The sequence below is a fragment of the Geotrypetes seraphini genome, chromosome 13 (assembly GCF_902459505.1).
Source record: "Geotrypetes seraphini chromosome 13, aGeoSer1.1, whole genome shotgun sequence".
In the NCBI taxonomy this organism is placed as follows: domain Eukaryota; kingdom Metazoa; phylum Chordata; class Amphibia; order Gymnophiona; family Dermophiidae; genus Geotrypetes; species Geotrypetes seraphini.
Genome location: NC_047096.1, coordinates 49,495,441 through 49,510,410, shown reverse-complemented (window position 1 = coordinate 49,510,410; position 14,970 = coordinate 49,495,441). Strand labels below are relative to the sequence as shown.

The 14,970-nt window shown below is 42.6% G+C and overlaps 1 protein-coding gene across 2 annotated transcripts in view; it reads left to right on the top strand.

Annotated features, from left to right (window-relative positions):
• KCNJ5 (potassium inwardly rectifying channel subfamily J member 5) overlaps nt 1-14,970 on the top strand; it is a 112,613-nt gene that overhangs the window by 75,649 nt on the left and 21,994 nt on the right. The window contains exons 2-3 of one of the 2 annotated variants that reach the window (XM_033919210.1): nt 5,155-5,199; nt 13,156-14,093. In XM_033919210.1, the coding sequence (XP_033775101.1) occupies nt 13,157-14,093 (937 nt within the window). In that variant the 5' untranslated portion in view covers nt 5,155-5,199; nt 13,156. The remainder of the gene's footprint in view (nt 1-5,154; nt 5,200-13,155; nt 14,094-14,970) is intronic. The other variant, XM_033919209.1, reaches the window with a different exon arrangement.

Below are 14,970 nucleotides of genomic sequence, written 5' to 3'. Positions count from 1 at the left end.
TTTCTGCTACTGAGGTTGAGAAAATAATGTTTGATCAATTCTTCTTCATCTACACTTCTTAATAAAGTTCTAGAAAGATTTTAGCCCCCTTTGTAAGTCATATAGGGCTCCTTTTACTAAATGATGCTTTAGGTTATTAGCAAGAGTCAGCAAGGTAAATGCCCCAACGCTCATAGAATTTCTATGAGTATCAGAGCATTTACCTCCCTGGCCCACGCTAAAAATCTCTAGCACCGTTTACTAAAACCTAGTGATAGTTAATCAATCTTTAGGTTCAGGGGATTGTCCCAGATTGTCTGAAGGAGGCTGTGGTTACACCTGTTTTTAAGAAAAATAAATCTAATTGTGAGGACTGCTCTAGACCAGGGGTGGGCAATGAGGGCCACAATCCAGTCAGGATTTTAGGATTTCCCCAATAAATATGCATGAGATCTAATCTAATCTAATCCTTAGGTTTGTATACTGCATCATCTCCACGTTCGTAGAGCTCGACGCGGTTTACAGTAGGAGAAATAGGAAGGAACTACAACAGAGGGTTAGAGGTAGAAGTGTGAAGAAAATTTAGAGGACTTGGGATGCCAAGATATAAGAGTTTCCTTGATTCCTAAGTTGGAGGGAGACTTACATTTTTTTGAGAAAAGCCAGGTTTTCAGATGTTTGCGGAAAACTTGGAGAGAGCTCAAGTTCCGAAGGTTGTTCCAGAGCTCAGTGATTTTGAAGCGAAGGGAGGTCCCTAGCTTTCCTGTGTGGGAAATGCCTTTTAGCGAGGGGAAGGATAGTTTTAATTTGTGGGAGGATCTGGTGCCTCCCATTGTATGCAAACTGACCTCATGCATTTTCATTGGGGAAATCCTAAAAACCCGATTGGATTGCGACCCTCGTTACCCACCCCTGCTCTAGACCAATTTCTAATATGTCATTATTAGCAAAGACAGTGGAGAAGATAGTTCTGGGGCAGCTTTCTGATTATCTTAAGAACATAAGAATTGCTTCTGCTGGGTCAGACCAGTATTCCATCGTGCCGAGCAGTCCGCTTATGCGGCGACCCTCTGGTCTAAGACCAGCGTCCTAACTGAAACTAGCCCTACCTGCGTACGTTTTGGTTCAGCACAAACTTGTCTAACTTTGTCTTGAATCCCTGGAGGGTGTTTTCACAACTTGGAATCACTGTTATTAGATCTGGCTGATGAAATTCTGTGTACGGCTGAGTCAGACTTAAATGATTTTTGATGCAGCTTGACTTAACACAAGCTTTCAACACTGTTTCTCATTTAAAATTGCTGCAGCGACTTGAGAAGATGGATTTAAATTCTATGGTACTAAAATGGTTTTGCTCTTATTTTACAAATCAATCTTGCTCTGTATTTTGGAAAAGCAAGCAGTCAACTAAGGGGTCAGTTCAGTTAGATTTGCCCCAGAAGTCATTATTGTCTTGAACTCTTTTTAATATTTATTTGGTAACATTTGCCAAAATGCTTGAAACTTGGGATATCAAGTTTCATAATTTTGCTGACAATATTCAGTTACTTGGGTTTGTTGGCAATGATCATGAACTTGTGATCTCTGAACTCAATGAAAAATTGAAACAGCAAAGGCGCGATAGCGGTTTAATGTGCGAAATACCACACGTTAAACCGCTTGCCGCGCTAGTACCTAACGCCTCCATTGACGAGGCGTTAAGATATTAGCCTGCCGCGGGGGTTAGCGTGTGATGAAATGCAGGGCCGCCATCAGGGCAGTACTACCAGTCCTGCATTCAGGGGCCCGGAGCTGACAGAGGGCCCGGGCTTCCCCAGGGTCGCAAGCATAGTCTCCTCTCCTTCTCCTTACCTGCCCTGCCGCAGCACACAGCCGAACGGAAGTCTTCCCGATGTCAGCGCTGACGTCGGAGGGAGGGCTTAAGCAAAGCCCTCCCTTCCTCCGACGTCAGTGCTGACATCGGGAAGACTTCCGGTCGGCTGCTGCAGGTAGGGAAAAGGCAGTCGTTTACCGGGGGGGGGAGGTCCGCCCCGGTGCAGCCATGGGGGGGAGTGTGCACAGCCGGTCAGGTCCCCTTAGCCTTGTGGGCTTCCCCCGACCGACCGACAACAGGCCCGGCCGACAAACCTCCCTGTCCTGTAGCAGCGAATCTAAATTACCTTCTTACAGCAGCTTCAATACTCCAGCTGTTGTAAGAAGGTAATTTAGATTCGCGGCTACAGGGCCGGGAGGTTTGTCCGACCGGGCCTGTTCTGTTGTCGGTCGGGTGGGGAAGGGCCACAAAGGTAAGGGGCAGGGAGGGAGAAAGGGAGGAAAGGTGGAGTGGAGAAGAAAAGACGCTTAAGGGAAATGGGTAAAACTGAGGGGGGAGAAGGCCGCTGAAAGCACTGGGGAAGACAAAGGGGTGGAGAAGGACGCTGTAAGGACATGGGGAAGACAAAGGGGTGGAGAAGGACGCTGAAAGCACATGGGGAAGACAAAGGGGGGAGAAGGATGCTGAAAGGACATGGGGAAGACAGAGGGGGAGAAGGACGCTGAAAGGACATGGGGAAGACAGGGGGAAGAAGGACACTGAAAGCAAATGTGGAAGACAGAGGGGGGAGAAGGATGCTGAGAAGGACATGGGGAAGATGGGGGGGAGAAGGACACTGAAAGGAAATGGGGAAGAGAGAGTGGGGAGAAGACGCTGGCAGGGAAGAAGATAGAGATGCCAGACTATGGGGGGAGCAGAGGGAAGAAGATGGGTGCCAGACCAATTTGGGAGGGGGGAGAAAGGGAGAGGCACAGTAACAGAGCAAATGGAAGACGCAGAAAGAAGAGAGACAGTGGATGTAAGGAATTAAATGAGAACATGAGGAAAGCAGAAACCAGGCAACAAAGGTAGGAAAAAACTTCTTTTTTTTTTTTTTGCTTCAGGGTAATGTAGTATATTAGTTGTGTTGATAAAAATTTATAAACATTAGAGGCTGTGGTAGAAACCCGTTTACAAAGTATGTATTCTTCCCAATTAATATTTCCAAATTAATAAAGTCTCTTTGCTTATTTTTAAATGGGTTTCTACCAGAGCCTTTAATTCAGTAGCATAATTAAATGAAATAACTATTTCTGTAGTTTATAGGGACGGGCAGGGACGGAGGGGATTCCTCGCGGGGACGGGTGGGGACGGAGGGGAGTCCTCACGAGGACGGGTGAGACTTTGGCAGGGACAGGTGGGATTTCTGTCCCCACGCAATTTAAACATGCACCTTTCTTCCTCCATCCCATGCACCTTTCTTCCTCTATCCTATAACACACACAGCCTGGTGGTGATGATTATCAGATTGATTCATGAATATATAATGATGTTATGAGTGTGCACCTCTTCCTTCCCATCCTCCTTAGCATGTCACATACAGCATGTTACATTACACAAAGTCTGTGTAATGTAACATGCTGTATGTGACATGCTGAGGAGGATGGGAAGGAAGAGGTGCACACTCATAACATCATTATATATTCATCCATAGCTGCATGTTAATGATGTGCTCATATGCACTTATTTATCATCATAACATATACATCATCATTAACATGCAGCTGTGGATGTGTAAGGACAGGCTGAGGAGGATGGATGGGAAGGAAGGAAGGTGCACATATCAACATATCATACATTTTTAACATGCATGATGCAGCTATAGGCAAGCTGAGGAAGATGGGATCATACAGATGTGTATGTTCAGATATGCGCTCAGATGTGTATGTTTAGATATGCGCTCAGATGTGTAGTTTTTTCTGATATATTTATTAAGCTTACAGTATTTATAAAAACACATTTAATACTTGTTACAAAAAATATTGTGCAATTGTGATCTACTTCTGGCCTACAAAGGTCAAAAGAAATCCTTAACTGAGATTTTTCATTCAAAAGTGAATTATAGCTACTAGCACTATTATTTATTAGTTATTTATTATGCAGATGTTTGTTAGTTTGTTATTAGTTCAGTATTAGACATATGTTAGTTTAGAATAGATAGGTATAGATTAGTTTAGTTTAGGTTAGGTTAGGGCCCTGCTGAAAGAGTCTACCTTGACGTGGTTGCAGGCTTACAAATCTTTTGGTCAAAGAGTGCGGCGACAGAGAAAAGTATGTGTGTATTCGGCCCATGGAAGAAGGGGGGGGCGGTCGGGGAGGGGGAAGGGGTGCGTGGGGGGCCCAATAGGATTGCTCAGTAAGGGGCCCAGAAATTTCTGATGGTGACCCTGAAGAAATGTCCGACGCGCTAACCCCCATAGCGCGCCTTGATAAAAGGAGCCCTAAGTGTATAGCTTGCTAAGAATCATCTAATTTTAAATGCAGAAAAGTCTACAGTGATGTATCTGTCCCATTGAAATGTAGAATTGCAAGTTGTGCCAGAGTTGAGAACTTGGAGAAGCTAAGGGGGGACAGGTTCAGGACTAATGTCAGGAAGTTCTGCTTCACTCAGAGAGTGGTTGACACCTGGAATGCCCTCCCAGGGGAGATTATTGCGGAATCTACCGTCCTAGGCTTCAAGAGCAAACTAGATGCATATCTCCTTAAGAGAGGCATATAAAGATATGGTGGACTATAAATTATGCCAGGTGTACACCTGGCAGGGCCTCCGCGTGTGCGGATCGCCGGACTTGATGGACCAAAGGTCTGATCCGGAGATGGCAGTTCTTATGTTCTTATGTTCTTATGTTCATAGTAAGAACTTATGACTAATTTTCCAAAAGTACCTAATATATCAGCAAAGGAAATGTTTAGGAAATATATGCTTGAAATTTTGAAAATATCAAAATTAAATTAACCTCACGTGGCGAAAGCATTTTATTTGCTTTTAAAATCTAAAGTTGCAGTTATGGGAGTGTCTGTTGACTCTAGAAACTATTCCTGATCCCTCACAAACGGGGCTAACTCCAACTACCTTAAATGTGACCGTTTCCCTGGACCAATTATTGAGACTTTTTTCCTCAATTTGGAAGTCTCTTTTTGTGGCTTTTATGTTTCCTGATGTTACACGCATTACCCAGAGAAAGAAACAATTTCTGATAATGCATCCTAGTGTCCTCCAGATTGCGGCATTCTTGCTTAGATATCCCTGTAAATGTATTATTAAACCTAGGGATAGAAATATGTTTTCTCTGATAGTCCTCAATTGTCTCTATTTCTTGCAGGTAAGGTCCCTGTAGCCATATCTACTCTCCGGGTTTCTTCTCATGGTATGTTCAGGATCTGCTGTTCAGTAGTTAAGTACAGTCAAACTTTGGTTTGCGAGCATAATTCGTTCCAGGAGCATGCTTGTAATCCAAAGCACTCGTATATCAAAGCAAATTTCCCCATAGAAAATAATGGAACCTCAGACAACCCAAAAACTTTAATATAAAATTCTATACATACTTGTATTGCAAGACCTCGCTCATTTAGAACAGTCACTCCCGCAGTGTCAGAGAAAGAAGAACCATCGGCTCAGCAGTGATGATGTGATGTGTGTATACTGTATGTACTCCTATTGCAAGACTTTGCTCATTTAAAACAGTCACTAGACTCCCACAGTGTCTAGAGAAGAACCATCGGCTCAGTTGTGATGATGTGATGCGTGTATACTGTATGTACTCGTATTGCAAGACATTGCTTGTATATCAAATTAAAATTTAATCAAATGTTTTGCTTGTCTTGCAAAACACTTGCAAACCAAGTTACTTGCAATCCAAGGTTTTACTGTAATTGGTAATCTACCATTATTTTTTTTTCCTTTTCTTTTATTAATAGGACTTCTTTTTTGCTCTATCCCCTCATGTTGAGGACTTTATTTTTCTTTATATATTGTGATTTCCTAGGAGATATTTAATCATATCACACTTTCTTTAACAGGAATGTATCTTGTAATATTGTTTTGAAATTGCAAAAATAAAAGAAAAAGAAAAAAAAATAAATAAATAAGGCTATTTGAACTTTAAGGGCCCCTTTTGCAGGTGAATGCAAAGAAGCCCAAAGAAATTTAATGGGATTTGGTGCATTTGTTGTGGTGCTTATGTTCTTATGAATTAAAAACTGGTTGAAAGATAGAAAACAGAGAGTAAGGTTAAATGGTAAATAGTGGGGTTCAAAAATCACTTACCCCCCTCTTTTACAAAACTGCGATAGCAGTTTCTAGCGCAGGGAGCCACGCTGAATGGCCTGTGCTGCTCCTGACGCTTATAGGAACTCAATGAGCAATGGAAGCAGCATGGGCCATTCAGCGCAGTTCTCCGCGCTAGAAAAACTGCTATTGCAGTTTCGTAAAAGGAGGCCTCAGAATAACTCCTACACAGTTGAAATCTAACAATTCCCCCCCAAAAAGCTGTGAAACCGATAGTGACAAAAAGCAGTAGTAGGTTTGTGCACATGATGGAAAAGAGGAAAAGCCTCAGAACCCCATAACTAGAGAGGGCAGTTTATATCATCGACATAAAAACTTCCTCTTAACCATAACCATAGGGTTGCATCGCACTAACTGTGTTTCTGGCTGTTCATCATACACTGTGGTTTTGAACTAGTTGAATGCTACTAACAGAGTGGTTAACAGTATATGGTTAAGAGCTGTACTTTGGTGTGGAAAGAGGTTTTTATGCCGATGACGTGATCTGCCCTCTTTAGTTAGAGAAAGGTTTTTCCTCCTTTCCATTGCATGCACCAACCTGCTATTGGTTTCACAGCTTTTTGGAAGGAATAAATAATGGGATTGTGCTGGGACCACTGCTTTTAATATAAGAATTGTCATACTGGGACAGACCACATATCCATTGAGCCCAGTAGCCTGTTTCCAACAATGGCTAACTGAGGTCCCAAGTGTCTAGCTAGATCCCAAAAATCAATGATCTGAAACAATGTCAAAATCTAGCATTTTGAGTCTGCAAATTGGCCCTTGGCAAAATGAAATAACACTCTTTTCAGCTACAGTCTGTGGTTTAGAAAAGGGGGGCAGGAGCAGACGGCCCCAGGCTTCATCTTCAGAGGGGTAGCTGGAGCTGGCGCCTCTCCTCCTCTCTAAACCCCATCCCCCCCCCCACATACATCTTTGAATGTTGGCCAGCACAAGCAGCGTCTTCCACCTGCTGCTCGTGCTGGCTTTGGCTCCCTTCATGATCGTGGGACCAGGACTTGATGTCAGTGGCAGTAAGCATTATTCCCAGATATTCAATGTTGGACCATGTTCAGGATGGACACTGAATATCTAGGTCAGTGACATAATAAGGGGGCAGGGGAGTGCCATCTTGTGGTGGCATTGGCATCCGTCCTCCTCTCCACCCCCTGCTCCTTCCATGCCCCCCCCCCCCAACTACCACGCACATGCACCCGTTCCCTCTTACCTCTTTAACATTTGCGGCGCATGAAGTATCCCCGACCTGGTTCTCACGCCAGTGTCAGCTCTTCCTCTGATGCCATTTCCTAGACCCATGCCTAGGAAGTAATGTCAGAGAAGAGGGCAGGCAGGTTCCTAAACCAGGCAATAAGGAGAAAAAAAACCCTAAGTCTGTTATTGATTAAATTTAAAGAAACATTCAACTCTACTACAAAGTTCTTCCCAAAATTTGGAAACTTTGAGCATGTTACCTATGTTATAAGCATTTTCAACTCTTCTACCAAGTCTCTGAACTAGGAATACAAAATTCTGGAACCTAGTAACATCTGAGCTTCCTTTAAATTCTCAGCTATAATGCCGCAGGTACAAGGCAGTCTTTCTCTGTTCCTGTCAAAAATAACTTGTGGTAGCTGAGTTATAAGAACATGCTACGGTTTTCTTTCTTTTTAAGCCATCCCAAAGGAAGCTATAAAGAAATTATACCTAATAGGTTGAGAGCAGCTGGCTTGGCTGTCTGAAGAGCAAAATACTTTTCTGAAAAGTTAATAGAACAGCACCAAATTTAGTATAGAGAATATCTGCTGAAATGACATGTTGGGTTCACAAATGGGCCACATCAAACAAGGGGTCCCAGAGAAATTAATGGTCCAGGGCCTTTCTATGGGCGAAGCAGTTCCATTTCATGCAGCGTACACATTTTGATACAGTGAAACATAAGAGTTATGGCTTGCTATTTCTTATGGTGTTATATGTGATATTCTGTTCAGTAGGACACTTCCAGACTCCGATTATCTGGATGCCCAATTATCCAGATTGCTCTGTTCTTTCATGCTTATTTTTTGTATCATAATCACAAATAGTTTGGCCATACCTAAGGAACTAGGGGCCAGGCAGTACCTCCTGCTCAGACGTGACAGTGCTGGTAAGCATGTACGTCACACAAGAAGAATCTACAAAAATGCCGGAACAAAGCTCCTTCACAGGAAAACTGCCGCAAACCCAAGAAACCAAAAAAAAAAGCAGCTTCCCAGACCGGAGCAGTCTCATTGACCTTACACCCTGGCATAGGTTCCAAGTTTTGCAACCCCAAAGCCAAGCTACTTTTTCCCTGTAACAGTATAACTGGCTTTCAACCATCCCAGCCACACCTTATTATCTCCCTGCACCCTTTCACACCACCTAAATGCTTCAAGCCTGCCAAAACTCCTCACAACAGCCTTCACCAGTCAACCCCTTTTACCATTCTACTCCCCTTCACATTTATTCAAACTGCATACCGCCAACCTATCATCCCCCAGCCACACTCACGAACTACCTAACCCTCATATCCACACACCAAAAGAAAATGCCCACTCATCCGGATTTTCCATTAGCCAGACTGCTGTCTGCCGAGGTTAGTCTAGATAATTGGCATCCTATTGTACTTAAACATAGGGATAGTCAGGGACCACTGCTCAGGAAATGGGCCTGATGGGCCGCCGTGGGAGCAGACTGCTGGGCGAGATGGACCTCTGGTCTGCCTCATCGGAGGCAACTTCTTATGTTCTTAAATGCGTGTAGTATAAGTGGATAACCCCATACAAGTGATTTAACCAGCCAAGAGCCATTTCCAGCCAGTTACATCACTGTGAATATCGACCCTTCTGGGTGTGACTTCTATTCATAAGTTAGGCCAGTGCAAAAAGTCAGAAAAAAAAGAAAACAGGCTTAATTTATGCATAGAGGTAGCAATGTAATTGCTGCTTATAAGTATATTCAACAGTAGTATTTAAATAGCCAATAATACTGAATATACAATTAACGCTGGGTTTTGCTAAACAGTGGTGGTTTCTACCGCGGGTCGGCGAGGTGAATGCTCTGACGCTCATAGATTCCCTAGGAGTGTGAGAACATTTATCTTGCTGGCCTGCAGTAGAAACCTCTACCACCATTTAGTAAAAAGAGCCCTAAGTCCAGTGGCTGCAGTTGCTGAAAATCAGTCCATAATATTTCTCTTTAATCTTTTTGCAAGTCTCAATTAAAAATGCCTGCTGGCAGAGCCAGTTCCTTCAGCTCTGCCAAATAACCTCTGTGCAATATATTAACATAAAATCCCCAAAGAATTCCCTTCGCAAGAAAAGTCACTGAGAAACCAAACAACCAGAAAACTGCCAGTTTAGAATGGTGTCTTGTGCAAAGTTATCGTGATTACTGATTGGTCTTGGATGTTACACACTGAAGCATGGAGATTTTAAAAAGACCCATTAGATGAATTTATCTGGCATTTCCATGGAACCTGATCTTGTTTATTATAGAAAATGGATTAGATGTTTAGTAGTACACAAAACAGAAAGAGTGGAGGACAGTAAATGCTGGTATTCATTTATTTAAATGTGGCCAAAGCAATAACTGCTGATAGTCCAGTGATCTTACCTGTGAGCTATGACCTTTGCTTCTTCAGTTCATTCCATCTAGACCAGGGATCTCAAAGTCCCTCCTTGAGGGCCGTAATCCAGTCGGGTTTTCAGGATTTCCCCAATGAATATGCATTGAAAGCAGTGCATGCACATAGATCTCAAGCATATTCATTGGGGAAATCCTGAAAACTCATCTGGATTGTGGCCCTCAAGGAGGGACTTTGAGACCCCTGATCTAGACAGCAAAAATACAGAATAAGAGGGTGACCTGTATGGTTTATTTCTCATGGTGGGATCAGAACAGTGGCATAATAAGGTGGCCAGCACTGGTCCTCCCCTCTGTCCCCCACTTCTTCCCTGCCCCCCACTATCATGTATGTGCACCCCTTCACTTCCCCAATACCTCTTTAAGGTTTCCCAGCGCAAGCAGCAACCCACAAGCAGCTGCTCGCACCAGCGTTGGCTCTTCCTCTGATGTCACTTCCTGGACCCACACCTAGGAAGTGATATAAGAGGAAAAACCAATGCTAGCACGGGTTTGGGGTTGCTGCTCATGCTGGGAATGTTAAAGAGCTGTGGGAAAGTGAAGAGGCATACGTGTGTGGCAGGAGGGGGCGGGGAAATAGTGGATGGGGGTGGGGCAGAGAAGAGGGTGGGGGAGGGGCACCATTGCCCTGGTCACCTCTCACTCTCGCCACGCCGCTGGATCAGAACATAGCATAGTGTGAATTATACCGCTGTACTATAAATTTTCTACAATGAGACAAGGATCCCCACTTATTAACCCTATCTTAATTGACAATACGCCACTAATTCAAACCAATAATACAAGAATTTTGGGAGTTATAATAGATAACAAACTCACATTTCGTACACACATCAGTGCGCTGGTCAGAAATTGTTTCTATAGGTTGAGGATGATTCGATCACTCGTCCCCCTCCTTGACAAATTTTCCCTTATTACACTAGTTCACTCTTTAGTTATATCAAAATTAGACTATTGTAATTCTTTATTAAAAGGGGCATTTTTAAGACATACAGCGACTTCAATTGATTCAAAACACAGCAATAAAGATAATTTCAGGTTCAAATAAATTTGACCATGTTTCACCTTTATTACAAGAAGCTCACTGGTTACCAATAATACATAGGATAACATATAAAATAGCTCTTTTAGTCTTTAAAACAATTAAGACCAATACACCGGCTTTTATTGATAGGCTCCTGATCCCATATAGTTCATCGAGAGTTCTTAGATCATCCTCTCAGTCTACCCTTAACGTTCCCTCCTTGAAAATTATCGGAACACGCCGTGCCTCTATTTTTTCCGTAACAGCACCAACGATTTGGAATTCTCTCCCTTTGTTCATGAGACTTGAACAAGATTTGCAGAAATTCAAGAGTAGTTTAAAGTGTCTTCTTTTCAAAGAAGCCTTCAACTGAATTTACTAAGTATATCATGAGACAACATCTTATGATTTTTCTCATTCATGAAACCAGTTCACCTGTATTTTTCTCTTTCGATCTCTCACAACCACTTTCTACTTTCTCTTACCCTCCCAATGTACTTCCCTTTTATGTACTTTTCTTGAAAAATTGTATTTCTGCCCTCCATTCCTATTGTTTCTCAAGTTTAATTACCCCTGTTGGTCTAGTTATAAATATTATGTATCAGTGATTTCTTTAAAATCTCATTTTTATTTCTGTAAAACGCTTTGTAATTTGAAAAGCGTTTCATCAAATAATTTGAATAAACTTGATAAACTTGGTATGTGTGTCTGAGAAAACTGTATTTCTGTTGCCTGTAAAGCACCTTTCCCATGGTGGGCAATGTGTTTGAAGGAAGCTTGCACAACGGTTGCTTGTGCTCAGTGGTATAGCGAGAGTGAGAGGTGCCCGGGGCGGTGGCACCTCTCCCCTGTCCTCTTCCTCAGCCCCTTGCCGCATGCGCGTGCGCCTGCCCTTCTCATTCCCCATATCTTTTTAACTTCTCTGATGCGAGCAGCTTACCCGTGTCGACTCGCCCTTTGACACCACTTCCTAGGCAGCAATGTTGCTTGTGCTGGAGAAGTAAAAAAAGTACAAGGGAAGGCAAGGGGTGTGCACACATGGCAGGGGTGGAGCAGGGGGGCCAAAGAGGAGGAGGGTTGTCGGCACTGCCTGTTCAATACCTGCCTGTACAATTCTGAAAGTTGGAATAGACTCCCTAAAAGGATAAAGGATTTGATATACAGTGTTCCCCCGCAAATTCGCGGTTCGCAGATCACAGACTCACTCATTCACGGTCTGCTCTGATGGCCTCTTCCTGTAGTAAAGTTGGGCTACACCAATCAGGAACTGCGTGCCAAAGCAGCTCCTGATTGGTGTAGCTCGACTTTACTACAGGAAGAGGCGGTCGGAGCAGACTGAGTGATTTTCTTCACCCCCCGGCGCTCCAGCTGTCCTCTCCTGCCTCCTCTGCCTTTTGACAGGCAAAAAATCCCATTTGCGGTTTTTCAAAATTTGCGGGGGTTCCTAGAACAGAACCCCCGTGAATTTCGGGGGAGTACCGTAATGCCTTTCTGTTGTTACAATCAAAGAGATTTACATATATTATATGCAAGTACTTTTGTCCCTAGTAGGCTCACAATCTAAGTTAGGGGCAATGGAGAGTTAAGTGACTTGCCCAGAAATTAAACTCAGTTGCTGCTGTTTTGAGCATGGAGGAGTGTGCCGGAATCAAATATTTGGTCCTAATCTCTGACACAGTATTAAGCGAAATACTGGTTTGGCGGACCATGAAAACACAGCATATTGAATTTCAGCAAGGAAGAACTTTTTTCATGATAAATAATTAATATTATAAGTGCTTAAATAATTACCCCCTCCCCTTTTTTTTTACAAAACTGTAGAGTAGTTTTTACCACCGGCCGCGGCAGTAACAGCTGTTACACTCATAGGAATATTATGAGCATCAGAGGTCATATTGCTAAAAACTGTACTAAGGTTTTGTAAAAACAGGGGGTGGTGGTAAGAGTCTACTGTTTTATGACAAGTATGCATTGAGAACACGAGTAATGCAGATATAATTTAAGTAATTTATGAATAGTTGGAGGGAGGGAGGTTTTTCAGCCGATGAGGTTGTTTCCCTTTCAAGTATGTATGCAAGATTTGTTCTGGCATCAGACAAGGATCTGAGGCTCTTTCCTTGTGAAATAATTGTTCCCCTGAGGGTTTAGACTTTAATGACTTAAGTTTATTTACGAAATTAGTATTATTTATGAGAGTTTATATTTGTCTGTGGATAATTTCCTATCGCTTGTATGTTTTGCTTAATTAAGGTTTACAGGTTTACAGTCCACTGCAATAACCATTAGGCTATTCCTCTTATTTGGATGGTTTTCTTTCTAACCTCAGATATTTTAACTAATGAAGGCTTTATTTTTTACTTAACCCAGCATGGCTCGAGATTCAAGGGTATACATGAACCAGGACATGGAAATTGGAGTCACTCCAAGGGAACCCAAGAAGATACCCAAACAAGCCCGGGATGATCCCCCTATCACTACTGATCGGACTCGTCTCCTGGCAGAAACCAAGAAACCACGCCAACGTTATATGGAGAAAGATGGCAAATGCAATGTACACCATGGAAATGTACAAGAAACCTATCGTTACTTTAGTGATCTCTTCACTACTCTGGTAGATCTTGAATGGCGCTTCAGTCTTCTCATCTTTACTATGGTCTATACTGTCACCTGGCTGTTCTTTGGGTTTATTTGGTGGCTTATAGCTTATATCCGGGGTGATTTGGAGCACATTGGTGATAAGGACTGGATACCTTGTGTTAACAATCTCAATGGATTTGTCTCTGCATTTCTATTTTCTATTGAAACAGAGACCACCATTGGGTATGGCTACAGAGTCATTACAGAGAAATGTCCAGAAGGTATCATTTTGCTTTTGGTTCAAGCAATTCTGGGATCCATTGTTAATGCTCTAATGGTGGGATGTATGTTTGTCAAAATCAGCCAACCAAAAAAAAGGGCAGAGACCCTCATGTTCTCCAACAAAGCAGTCATTTCCATGAGGGACGAGAAGCTCTGTCTCATGTTTCGTGTGGGGGACTTGCGCAATTCTCATATTGTTGAAGCTTCCATAAGGGCTAAGCTTATCAAATCAAAGCAAACCAAAGAAGGGGAGTTTATACCACTGAACCAGATAGACATCAATGTAGGCTTTGATACAGGAGATGACCGGCTTTTCTTGGTATCCCCACTCATTATCTCACATGAAATCAATGAGAAGAGTCCCTTCTGGGAGATGTCTCGTTCTCAGATGGAACAGGAGGAATTTGAAATTGTTGTCATCTTAGAAGGAATGGTTGAGGCAACAGGTAAGCTCTAAAAACAATTGTGTTATATAACAGACATCATGCTTTATTTAGATTTACTTCTATGATTCAGCAAAAGTCCAGAAACAAAACTACTACATACTGTTTCACTTATTACTGTTATTGAATGGGCCTTCAGATTGGCTTCTAAACAACTTTGGAAATAGGCCAGAAAATGAGCTCTTCTGTACTCAAGTAAAACAAAGGACAGCGGGACTATACAGCAGATGGGCTTCTAAACCAAGCTAAATCTAAATTCAAATAGGTTCTGGTCTTTTTTTAGGGAAAATCTAAGTCTCTGGATAACTTTTGCAGGGAGACCTAGGGAACATATGGTACCACTGTCTATATGGCATTCAGGGCTCTGAGATAGGATGAGCTATGGCTGTGAGTCCATTGGCCTCTGGGATCACTCACTCTGCCACTTTCTTCTATTTTCATAAATTCATAGCCCAGGCTGTGTTGTGAACAAATTTATCAAAAATCTATAGGAAGCAACAGTGCATAAAAGTAATTAGACATTTTAATTCACCTTGCTCTTTTCCCTCTACCCTACTTGTGGTGGCTGGCTCTTCTTTCCCCTGGCCTTTGTTGTCCTGGATCTGTAGAAAACCTTTTATTTTTCTTCCTCCAGAGGCCTGCTCTAGTCCTGGCTCCAGTGTACCTAAGTTGGCTTAGTAGTCAACTTAGGAGCATGCACTGTGAAATGTAGAAGCCTAAGCAATCCTGTCACTAGGCATGTGCTGGTATAATGGCTTAGTCAGCCAAATACAGGTATTGCATTTGGACTTGATATTTATACCATTCAGTTTTCCCCACCAGAATGAGGTCTTCTCCTATTGGAAAGTACTAGATGGTATAAAAAGGTTGCATATGAATA